This window comes from Mixophyes fleayi, chromosome 6, assembly GCF_038048845.1.
Source record: "Mixophyes fleayi isolate aMixFle1 chromosome 6, aMixFle1.hap1, whole genome shotgun sequence".
Classification (NCBI taxonomy): domain Eukaryota; kingdom Metazoa; phylum Chordata; class Amphibia; order Anura; family Limnodynastidae; genus Mixophyes; species Mixophyes fleayi.
Genome location: NC_134407.1, coordinates 214,734,081 through 214,746,268, shown reverse-complemented (window position 1 = coordinate 214,746,268; position 12,188 = coordinate 214,734,081). Strand labels below are relative to the sequence as shown.

Here is a 12,188-nt window from a genome sequence, read left to right as displayed (position 1 = left end):
ACTTTAAGTATTAAAGACTTTTAATCTGTTATACTGTGTCCTGGTCCAGAGAGGCGTTTACCCACGGGGGTGTCCAGAGCATTCTTTATTGTGTGTCTATATATATTAATCCGGGATTGCAGTTTCTGCTTGGTCTTCCTAATGTAGATTCCCTCAGGGCACCTTGTACATTGTATCATGTACACACCACATTGGAGGATGCACATGAGAATGTGTCAGTGATTTTATAGTCCTGTTGTGTGTTGGGTATGTGGACTGTGTTTGTTGGTAGGACATTGGTGCAGGTTTTGCATTTTTTGTTTTTGCAAGGGAAGGCGCCAGTCTCTGATAGTAATGAGAGGGCATTTATAATGAGGAGATTTCTTAAGTTCGGAGGTTGTTTGTATGAAAGGAGAGGTAAATCTGGGAATATTATCCCAAATCCCTGGACGGTGGGTGTGGGATAATAAATGATTAAACATTTTTTAAAAATTAAATACTATTTTACATTGGTGAACTACAGGTCCAAGCAAGCCCGGGCTGCCATTTACAGTCTGGTCATGCTGGTGCTTGTAGTACTACAAGCACCAGCATACCCATATCTGCCAGTGCATGCTGACACTTGGGGAACCACCACCTGGGCTCTGTACTGCACCAATGCAAAATTTAAATAAAAGACGCCCCTCATTCAAAACACAAAATTTCATTAAAAAAATAAAAACATTCATACTCTGTTCTTCTTTCTTCTGTACTATCCAGTCTTCTAAGCTTTTAATCCAAATTGCGTTATTTAGGAAAAACAAAACAAAATGACAGTGCGGATTTAACGTTGGCATTGTTACTGTTGACAATCACAATTTTGGTATTTTATCTGTCGGGGAAATTTAAATACCGGCATTTAGACTGTCGGCAGGATAAGTGTCGGTATTTCTTCCGTCTGGATTTCGTACCAAACACATTAAATCTACACCATTTGGGAAGAACCCGGCCCCAGATGGATTTACAAGTTTATATTACAAAGACACGTTGGTTCCTCGGATGATTCAGGCGTTCACACTGTTGTCATAAAAGAAGATGGAATTGATCCACCCCACTGTCCCAGCTACAGGCCAGTATCATTATTTGATGTGCACGTGAAGATATTTGCAAAACTTATTGCGAATAGACAAACTCATTTTGCCCAAAATACTCTATTCAGACCAAGTTGGCTTTGCCCTGGGTTTGAGAGGCTAGAACCAACACAACCAAGGTTATTGACCCGATCGCTTAATCTAGCTTCTCTACCAACCTATGATACTGTCTACAGGAGCCAATAAGACTCAAAATCGATTGGATATTTATGCAGTACTTGGGATTGGTTCCAACAGGACTTCACAGAATTCTGCACTATACAAACACTCTACAGCCAGAATTAAAATGAATGGCGCCTTTTCAGACCGCATGGAAATTACTAACGGTACTAGACAGTGGTGACCACTTTCGCCACTTCTCATGGAAGCACTGCCCAGGTCCATAAGGGTAAATCCAAACATCTCAGGCATTCCAGCAAGTGATGTGGATTATAAAAACTTTTCGTGGATGACCTGCTATCAATTGTCACCAACCCTGTGGAATCCATGCTGAATTTAGTTAAAGAAGAGACATTCAGAGATTTAACAATGAAAATCGGGGGTTACGGCTCCTGCTAGACTGATCATGTAACAGAACCTACAGTGAAGGACCGCGAGGACTACCACCCTTCCTCATTCCATGCAGGTCTGTGTGTTCGCCCAAAGAGGGGTGAAATTGAAGGTCTACTGCCATGCAGCGATGGCAGAGGACCCTGGCTATCACCAGATTGAGCAGGAGGAGGATACCCCAAGAGACAGGTATCATTGTGCTTTACATTTCCTTTGCGTTATGCTACAACTGTTAAAGGGTGAATTACTTAACCCTTTCATAAATATAGCTATGTTGGTAATTTGTGTGAAATTAACTTCAGCAATACTTATTCATGTATTTACCTAGGTGTGCTGATCTTTTCCATATCCAGTCATGTAAAGAGCTAACTTGGTGTGGGAAATGTATGCACTTAACTCGAGGTTCACTCTCCACCGATCTGTTTGGGTGAAAAGCCTGTGGGTGCCGTAATAGTGTCACACATCCAAAACAGAACCAACCGTTTCTTTACACTGCTCCGTGATCTGCTTAAACACCTTCAGTCTAGGTCTCCAAACAGTGCCTCCGCTGGCCTAGGAGATGATCAATCTGCATCTCTCACCCAATCAAGATGGCCCACCTCAGAATGTCTTGGTACTGGTAAGCCCTCCTCCATAGCATAATGCTGCTCACCACCTTCGTGGCTTAGATCAACGTCAACACTTTGATCTTTATTGGTATCCTGGTCTCCAGAGTCTGTACAGTATTGCAGCCACCTGGTTCAGGGCTCACATCACCCCAAAGGGATCCCTAAGGCAATTCTTGTTCAGCGCTTACAGCTGTTGGAGCTTGAGCTGAACATGGCATTCTGAAAATATGGGATCTTGGAACCACTAGTGGCCTTTGACTGCAGTTCATTTGGTTTGGCATTAGTGTCACCTCCTCTGAAGGATTATTGGCATACATAAGGGTTCTCGGCATGAAGCTTCCTCTACTGTCTCTGTAGGCTCTTCCTTAGCAAGGACAGACTTACTATTTTTTTCTTGTCAATTCTTCATGTAGAGGCTCAACAGATCAGCATGCTATAAAACTTCTTTAAGCACTCAATGTACTTACCCCTTTACCACAGTGTGCCATCCTCTTGGCATTAATCGTTTAATAATGCTTTTCTAGCCCTGAACTCATAAAGTCTAAATTTGACTGTACTCCACAAGTATAACAGCATAGTTGTAGAAACTTTCTCCTCTTAAGTTATAACGTCTATCAGAGGCCTTTACCTTGGGGCTTACTTTTGCATGGCTAAGTCAGTTCGTAGATGTGAACAGACTTGATTGCTCACATCACTGACTCTTCACTGCTTAGCTCCAAACACACTTGGATTTTCTCTCCCTCCTCCTTGCATCCAATGGCTGTTCTGCCATATGTATGATATCTAAATGCTAAGTAAGGTCAACACCCTTCATTTGAAATTTAGTTGCTTTTCTAAGTTTTTCCTAACCATTGTTTGAAAATTCTGGTACTATAGATTTTATTTTTTATTACGCATTCTTTATTTGTTGCATAATAATTAACAGTCGTCAACAAAAACAGAACCAGCAAAGCAATTCAGTAACATTCAAATTTTTTTTTCCTCTTGTACAGAAGAAACATACCAACGTACAAACACTGGAGGGTGGGGGGATGAGAGGGTAACGGACAGACAAGGGGAGGTGGGAACAAGGGAGGGGGGCAATAGGAGGGATAATTGGGTGTAAATTAAGGTGCCAAACCCCCCTTTCCCCCCCCCTCAAAAAAAAACACAGTTTGCAATAGGAAACCACTCAAGGATAACTCAGCTTAGTGCCATCTCTGTGTAAAAGTTGTTACTATGGTGCGAGAGAGGATAATGCTCTTATGTGGTAGTCGGTTGTCTCTTTAAATTCCAGCCAACTGAACCAAGTGGCTGGAAACTCAGAGTTCCGATTACTGTCCGATAGGGTCAGATCCTCCATGGACATATAAAAATCAATGCGTTTGAACCATTTAGACATAGTAGGAGCTGAGGGAGACTTCCAGCGGACCGGGATCAGAGACTTTGCTGTATTGTTTACTATAGATTTTATTATTTGTTTGTTCATATTCTTCATCTGACCATTTATTTTGTGGCAGGCTTCTGACTGACTTTGCCCTTGTCGTACCTACTTTGCGGCCACTTTTGTCTTGGCCAGGTCGGATCCTGGAAAGGGAGTATATGAGGTCTCTCTCAGAGTCTATACTCACCCCAATTTCTGGAGACACAGACTCTCACAGAATCTCAGGCTCCCCACCCCCCCATTTGTTTTGGGGAAAGCAGCCTGGCCATGCACTTAGGGCGTGGTTAAATATTACCCCCATACACAAATTCTTCTCTATCCCTCCCTCAGACTTTTAGGGTGCATGGCACAGTCACTAAACAAAGTTCCACAGCAATCTTTCTTGTTCACACCCCCTGATGTCAGGGAGACCAGAACTTGATTGCTTCCATATATTGGGACACTCTTGCTCTCAGTATTTGGGAAAAACAGCACAAACTCCCCATTCTCACTATGTGCTCTTTGTTAGATTGTTGGTGGTCCATCAGAAAGGATGTCCCCAAAAATATTTTTGGAGATCAGATACACTCAATCATCGGGATTTAATAACTCAAACAAGCACATGAACAGACCGGACTGGAATGAACTCACTTGCAAACCAGCACAAACCCATTGGAACACAAAAACTAGCTTATTAAAATATGCCACAACCTTCACCCAGGCACTGTTAATACTTACACAAAAGGGGGCATTTTATTTAGCTATGGATGCTATAGTAAGTATTAGTTCAGGGGAATCAGAATATAATCAGTACTGGATATCACATACAGTCATGGCCAAAAGTTTTGAGAATGACACAAATATTGGTTTTCACAAAGTTTGCGGCTTCAGTGTTTTTAGACCTTTTTGTCACATGTTGCTATGGTATACTGAAGTCAAATTACAAGCATTTCATACGTGACAAAGGCTTTTATTGACAATTACATCAAGGTTTTTCTCTGTCCACCCGCCTCTTGAGGATTGACCACAGGTTCTCAATAGGATTAAGGTCTGGGGAATTTCCTGGCCATGGACACAAAATGTCGATGTTTTGATCCCCGAGCCATTTAGTTATCACTTTTGCCTTATGGCAAGGTGATCCATCTTGCTGGAAAAGGCATTGTTCGTCACCAAACTGTTTCTTGGATGGTTGGGGAGAAGTTGCTCTTGGAGGATGTTTTGGTACCATTCTTTATTGATGGCTGTGTTCTTAGGCAAAATTGTGAGTGAGCCCACTCCCTTGGCTGAGAAAGAACTCTACACATGAATGGTCTCAGGATGCTTTACTGTTGGCATGACATAGGAATGATGGTAGCGCTCACCTTTCCGTCTCCGGACAAGCGTTGTTCCAGATGCACCAAACAATCTGAAAGAGCAGAGAAAATGACTTTACCTATGTCCTCAGCAGTCCAATACCTGTACGTATGGCAGAATATCAGTCTGTCCCTGATGTTTTTTCCTGGAGAGAAGACGCTTATTTGCTGGCCTTTTTAACACCAGGCCATCCTCGAAAAGTCTTCTCCTCACTGTGCGTGCAGATGCACTCACACCTGCCTGCTGCCATTCCTGAGCAAGCTCTGCATTGGTGGTGACCCGATCCCGCAGCTGAATCAACTTTAGGGGACGGTACTGGTGCTTGTTGGACGTTCTTGGGCGCCCTGAAGCCTTCTTCACAACTATTGAACTTCTCTCCTTGAAGTTCTTGATGATCCGATAAATGTTTGATTTAGGTAATCTTACTAGCAGCAATATCCTTGCCTGTGAAGCCCTTTTTGTGCAAAGCAATGATGACTGCACGTGTTTCCTTGCAGTTAACCATGGTTAACAGAGGAACAATGATTTCAAGCACCACCCTCCTTTTAAAGCCTCCCGTCTGTTATTCTAACTCAATAAGCATAACAAAGTGATCTCCAGCCTTGTCCTTGTCAACACGCTCACCTGTGTTAACAGAGAATCACTGTCCTGATGTCAGCTGGTCCTTTATTGGCAGGGTTGAAATGCAGTGGAAATGTTGTATTTTGGATAAAGTTCATTGTCATGGCAAAGAGGGACTTTGAAATTGAATGCAATTCATTTGATCACTCTTCATGACATTCTGGAATATATGCAAATTGCCATCATAAAAACTGAGGCAGCAGACTTTGTGAAAAATAATATTTGTGTCACTCTCAAAACTTTTGGCCATGACTGAACAATGGTGTTATTACCATCAGTGCTTAGGGATAATCACTGATGTCATATCTGGTACTGACAAGGAAGAATATAGATAGCTTGTTACATACAATTATATGATGTGAGGAGGAGAGCATGAAGGGGCTGATGGCTCTTGACTCCCCCACTCGGCAGATACTTTATCCTCATTAGTTTGTACAGACAGAGGAGGGTGTAGAACAAGAGATTGTTGTAGTGAATGAACATGGAGAATATGTGACTTCTGTATATAGTGTGTATTACACACCTGTGGTGATATCTGTAGAGATTTCCTCCTCCTTACACTGCTGATCACCCCTCACATACGTCTCTTCTTCTACCTTTATATCTTCTACTTTAATATCAGTCAGGTCTTCATCCTGAATAGCCAAACAATAAAATACAATGTTAATGTTATTAAACAGAAGAATATAAATGAATAAGGAAAACACATCTTATTTATTGTAGAGTAACTTTGACATTTTGGTATATTTGATATTTCCATCTACCCAATAATCCTGTGGGATACTGTAATTGTGTTCTGTATGATCCTGTGAATAAAGAGGAAGGAGACATCTCTCTGGGGTATTTCTGTTACTGGATCCATCTGTAGGAGACACACAGTGACTGAATTTTTTATATATATATATGGATAGCAGATGATGTGTATCTAGGTGCACTCCAATCTGCTTTCTCCTTTACAGTGAATGTAAGTCTCCTCTTACCCAGTGATGTGAGGGGCTGGTGATTCTCCATCATCACGTCCTGATACAGACCCTTGTGTCCTTCTAAATACTCCCACTCCTCCATGGAGAAATAGACAGTGACATCCTGACACCTTATAGGAACCTGACACACACAATGATACAGTCATCACCCAGACACATCCCCTGGTGTTACTGTATAATGTCCCATTCCCAGCAGTCACCTCTCCAGTCAGCAGCTGAATGATCTTGTTGGTGAGTTCTAGAATCCTCTGGTCATTGTTTCTCTCATGTATCAGTGAGTGAGGTGGAGGCTCCGTGATGGGGCTCTGGGTCCTGCTCAGTCCTCCTGACACACGGGGACGGCTACTGGGTGTCACATGCTCACCAGAATTCTTCTTTACTACGGTGTTATCCTGTGTATTGAAGGTAAAAAGGTCAGTATAAAGAGTAGGCACCCTTCAATGGATTACAGACCCATTACTTTAAGTTAAGTTAATATAACAATACAAACATATGCTCTCTTGAATTAATGGTCTCAGAAAGCCAGACGGAGTAATGCTTACAGCAGCACTCCCACGTAGGTGGCTGCTCCATGCCTGTCACGGTTAGCTGGGATACAGACCCCTGACCTGCCAATACTAACACTCACCAGAGGAGCGGAGTCTAACGCAGCGGCTGGCCTTCACCAAGAACCCCCGCAAGGTGGTATGGACTTTGCGGCAACCGCCACTCAGGTCGCGGTCCTCTGGGAGTGGGGCAGGATCCACGGAGTTAATGAATTAGAGATCTGTGGGTTCCAGGAATGACTGCAGGAATAGTGGAGCAGCGTGGAGTTGTGAAGCCTGGAATGATCTGCGGATTGCAAGATGACCGCAGGGATGACCGCTGGGATAGCGAGCCTTATCAAATACATCAGCGTAGGCAGCATACTGAAGAGGGAGGCCTTGTGGGAGAGGGGTTACCACTTTGACAGGAAGAATACGAGGAAGACATCTCTGATCGCATGCGGAACCCCAGCGAGAATTTGTGGCGAGCACCAATCTATTTGCGGGGAGTGAAGTTGAAGCCAGGGTAAGCCCAGAATGAGTGGACTGGTAGCAACAGGTAGGACCAAGAAGGAGATTTGTTCCCGATGTAAAATCCTACTTGAAGGCTGAGCAGGGGTGTGCGTTCAGTAATAATCCCCCTAGGTATTCGTGAACCATCAATGGCCGTAACGACAATGGCCCTCTCCAGAGGAATAATGGGTAAGGCGCACCGAGTAACCAGGGACTGAGATATGAAGTTGCCTGCTGCCCTGGAATCCCCTAATGAGGTAGTAGTGAACGAGTTCCCGGAGACCAGGATGGACACGGGAAAGGAACAGGTTTTAGAGCCAGAACAAATAGGAGAGGATTCGGAAGACTCCAGCCTGACCTCCCCGGAGCAGGTTAGGGTTTCGCATTTCCCGGCCTCTTGCGGCATAAATTCAGCAGATGGCCCGGATCAGCACAGTAGATGCAAAGCTTGTTTTTCAGTTTGCGCTCTCGTTCCTCCAGAGTTAGGCGAGAGCGTCCCAATTCCATGGGCTCCACGGTAGATAACGGGCGTTGGAACCGAGGTGAAATTCTGGAAGAGGGGCGGAAGGAAGATTCCTTCTCTGAAGATCTCTCCCGGAACCTCAGATCGACTCTGTTGCAAAGGGAAATTAGGGCGTTCAAGGTAAAAGGCAGCTCTTGAGAAGCCAGAACGTCCTTGACTTTGTCAGAAGGACCTTGCCAGAAGGCGGCCACCAGGGCATCATTATTCTACTGGAGTTCTGAGGATAAGGTCCGGAATTGGATTACATACTGTGCTACCGAATGAGTCCCCTGACGGAGCCGAAGGATACTGGAAGCCGCTGAGGAAACCCGACCGGGTTCATCGAATATTCTTCGAAAAGCCTCAATGAAGGCAGCGCTTTCGCTCATAAGTGGGTCGTCTCTCTCCCACAGGGGGAGGCCCAAGCCAAGACCTGTCCGGAGAGCAAGGATATAATATAAGCCACCTTGGAGCGATGAGTGGGAAAATTCTGAGGTTGAAGCTCGAAATGGATGGAGCATTGATTGAGGAAGCCCCGACAGGATTTCGGATCTCCCTCAAATTTAGTGGGAGTAGACAAACGGAGGGTAGACGGGGCAGATGCAGAAAGGTGCTCAGTGGGTTGAGCGGCAACAGGGGGATCCACAACGGCAAGAGGAGTGGTGACTTGCAGAGAATCCACAGGGGTGACCAAGGCTTGGAAGCACTGTAATAACTGTTGCTGTATTGCATCCTGTTGTTCTACTCGGGAGACCAGGTGCTGCAGCAGGTCCCTTGCTGAGAGTTCCGTGGAGGGATCCGTCATGGCCTGTTCTTACTGTCACGGTTAGCTGGGATAGAGACCCCTGACCTGCCAATACTAACACTCACCAGAGTCGCGGAGTCTAACGCAGCGGCTGGCCTTCACAAAGAACCCAAGCAAGGTGGTATGGACTTTGCGGTTTGCGGCAACCGCCAAGCAGGTCGCGGTCCTCTGGGAGTGGGGCAGGATCCACAGAGTTAATGAATTAGAGATCTGTGGGTTCCAGGAATGACTGCAGGAATAGTGGAGCAGCGTGGAGTTGTGAACACTGGAATGATCTGCGGATTGTAGGATGACCGCAGGGATGACCGCTGGGATAGCTGAGAGCTGTGAAGTCTAGAGAGGTCTGCGGATTGCAGGATGACCGCTGGGGTAGCGGAGCAGCTGTGAAGCCTGGAGAGGTCTGCGGATGCAGAGAAGCTCAGACTGGAGGAGACATCTACAGGAGAATCCTAACTGAACCTAAGAACAGGCTCAGAGGAGAGGAAGAGGCAGGTTTAAATAGTGGAGGGAGATCTTTCATCCAATAGGAGGCTGAGAAAGCATTTAATACAGAAATCGGGTCTGCGCCGTCCAAGATGGCGGCCGCCAGCGGAGATTTAAATTTCCCTTTACAAGGCAGCGCCGCTTTAAATTTAAGCGCTGAAGACGCCGATCTTGCCGGAGTTGAAGAATCCGGACATTGATACATTTACCCCATGGTCTGAGGGGCCTGCTCACAAGTTTAGAGACTGTAGGAAACTAACACTTTGATACATGAGACCAAGTACCACATCTGTGTGTATCAGTATTTCACAGGTAGATTACATTTTGTAATATTAAAGGTAGATAACTGGCTGTCCCAACAGGTTGTGGTATAATTATAGTGCGCAAGGGGGGATAGTACCAGCATTGAGCATTCAATCTAGAATGTCCTGCTGACAAGGGCAGAGCTGAGTTACTAATGCACAATAAGATGAAGGGGGGTTGTTTGTATAACAGGCGTTTCAGTCACAGTTACACTGGTCACTTTCCTATAGGTCAGAGCCTAGGGACAGTCCAATAACACTGTTCACTATAGGTCAGAGGCTAGGGACAGTCCATCACATATACAAATTTACGCCATGCCTTTCAAGAGGCCACCCAAAATCTCATCCCCCTCCATGCCTTGCCTGCCCTCTAGTCTGAGCACTCTATACCCGCTGGTGTGTTTATGGATGTCAAGAAGTAGAAAGAAACAACCTATGTACCATATATGAAGTGTACAAAATACAAAATCTATGTAGCATACAGCATTCACCGCAGGCCCCCACAGACACCATTGCTGTTTCTGAACTACACATATTAAGTTTCCTTGCGGATTTATTTTAACCTGGGGGTGGAGGGAGAGACACAGCTCAGCAGCCTATTAGGAACATTTTAAAAGGGAAAAAAACAAACAAACAGGTATCCCAGTGAACTAGCCCAAGGTAGCCCACAATGCGAGCAGCACATGCCTCTCCCCCCAGTTCCCAGAATCCCTCACTTCCCCAGTCAGGTTCATGTTTTATTAATAGAGATAATAATGATGTCACTGTGACATTCCCAGAATCCCTCACTTCTCCAGTCTGGTTCATGTTTTATTAATAGAGATAATAGTGATGTCAATGTGATATTCCCAGAATCCCTCACCTCTCCAGTCAGCAGGTAGATGATCTCCAGAGTGAGGTTTAATATCCTCTCAGTCATGTGATTTTTGTCCTCATCCATTGTCTGTGAGACAGGCAGATGATATATACAGGAAAGTCTGCCCTATAGATTGGTTAGAAATAGATAATACAATAGATACACACATTATTACTGACATAGAAGCAAGAGGCACACATATATATATATATATATATATATATATATATATATATATATATATATATATCTATATGGGGCATTATGTGGGCATATAATTGGGCAAGGGGGTGTATGTATATGCTGGACATTATACATTATGGAAATTTGGGACTGATGAGCACAGGATTTACCACCTTGTCATATCATACATGTTACAAAATGACATATTCACCATAACATATACCATAAAGTATATAACTTTTTACCAGGGTGCTTAAACTAAGAATTCACATTTATGCCACAATAAGTATATACTCTATCGCCATGCCATGCAAGTGAGGTACATATATAGCACAGTAATATACATGTGGACCAATTGTTTTGATCTATTTTTGTTCCTTACAAGAGATACATCACACATCTATATTATTATTAGTGCTAGTGATCCACCTGTTATCATTGTTGATGAATGATAAATAATATTATAATAATAAATGTCATTAATACCTGGCACCGATAAAGACAACACGTTGTCACTGCTTCCTCCTGCCCAATGCTGGGGACAGAGATCTGTACAGTATAATATATTTCCAGCCTGTGCGATCCGCAGCAGAGGAGCTTCAACAAAATGGCCGCCGCCATAACAGGAGACACACAGCTGCCTCAATAGCTGAAAACATTCAGTAACAGGGGCTTCTCTGTGCAAATAGAGACTGTGGATTCATGTAAAGGGTTTCTATTTTGTGAGCACCGAAATTATTAATCACATGATCAGTTCAAACCTCCAGCTTGTTTATATAGACTAATTGATTACCGGATCTCACAGAGGCGGGGCTTACACACGTGGGCGGGGTTTGATAATAAAGTACTGTTAGAGTGGAATTGTATGATTATTGATTTAATATCTATCATGTGCTAAGCTTTAGATGCTAATATGTTATGCTATGACTTTAAGAGAAATTAAGCAGATATTATTTTCAGTTTAAAAAGACAAATTATTCAAGGTTGGCCATGCAGCGCCATGTTCCCATCAACGAAAGATTCCAAGAACATGTAGCAACGTTCTTGATAAGATAAAACCCAAGGACTCAAAGATGGGGGCAGCACAAGGATATTGGCAAAAAGCCTGGAAAGAGATAACACACAAAGAAGAAAGAGTTGTTTGATCTTTGATGTAAAACTGAAATATATATATTGTTAATTGATTTTCTCTCATTATTTTACTGTCTTATAATTGGTTGTTCAGAATCTATACCCCTAGACTTACATGTATAAAAATAAGCGCTGAAGTGGTCTCAAATTGGAACAGAATAAAGCTGCTCAGCATTATATCATACAGGTGTTGAGTATTTTCTGTTCACCAGTCGACTGAAAACAAAGAAAGATCTGACTGACATTGAAGGTGCTTGATAGAAG

The 12,188-nt window shown here is 43.7% G+C and overlaps 3 protein-coding genes across 8 annotated transcripts in view; 2 read left to right on the top strand and 1 right to left on the bottom strand.

The window, feature by feature from the left end:
* LOC142159778 (uncharacterized) overlaps nt 1–12,188 on the top strand; it is a 627,000-nt gene that overhangs the window by 86,904 nt on the left and 527,908 nt on the right. The gene's annotated exons all lie outside the window — the stretch shown is intronic.
* Nucleotides 1–12,188, top strand: part of LOC142159899 (uncharacterized) — a 335,145-nt gene that overhangs the window by 69,099 nt on the left and 253,858 nt on the right. The window lies entirely within an intron of this gene.
* The window catches only part of LOC142159795 (uncharacterized), a 43,876-nt gene that overhangs the window by 5,610 nt on the left and 26,078 nt on the right, over nt 1–12,188 (bottom strand). The window contains exons 1-3 of one of the 2 annotated variants that reach the window (XM_075214533.1): nt 11,280–11,462; nt 10,617–10,736; nt 6,166–6,277 (exon numbers count right to left, since the gene is read on the bottom strand). In XM_075214533.1, the coding sequence (XP_075070634.1) occupies nt 6,166–6,277; nt 10,617–10,736; nt 11,280–11,414 (367 nt within the window). In that variant the 5' untranslated portion in view covers nt 11,415–11,462. Of the gene's footprint in view, nt 1–6,165; nt 6,278–6,406; nt 6,505–10,616; nt 10,737–11,279; nt 11,463–12,188 lie in introns of those variants that run through there. The other variant, XM_075214532.1, reaches the window with a different exon arrangement.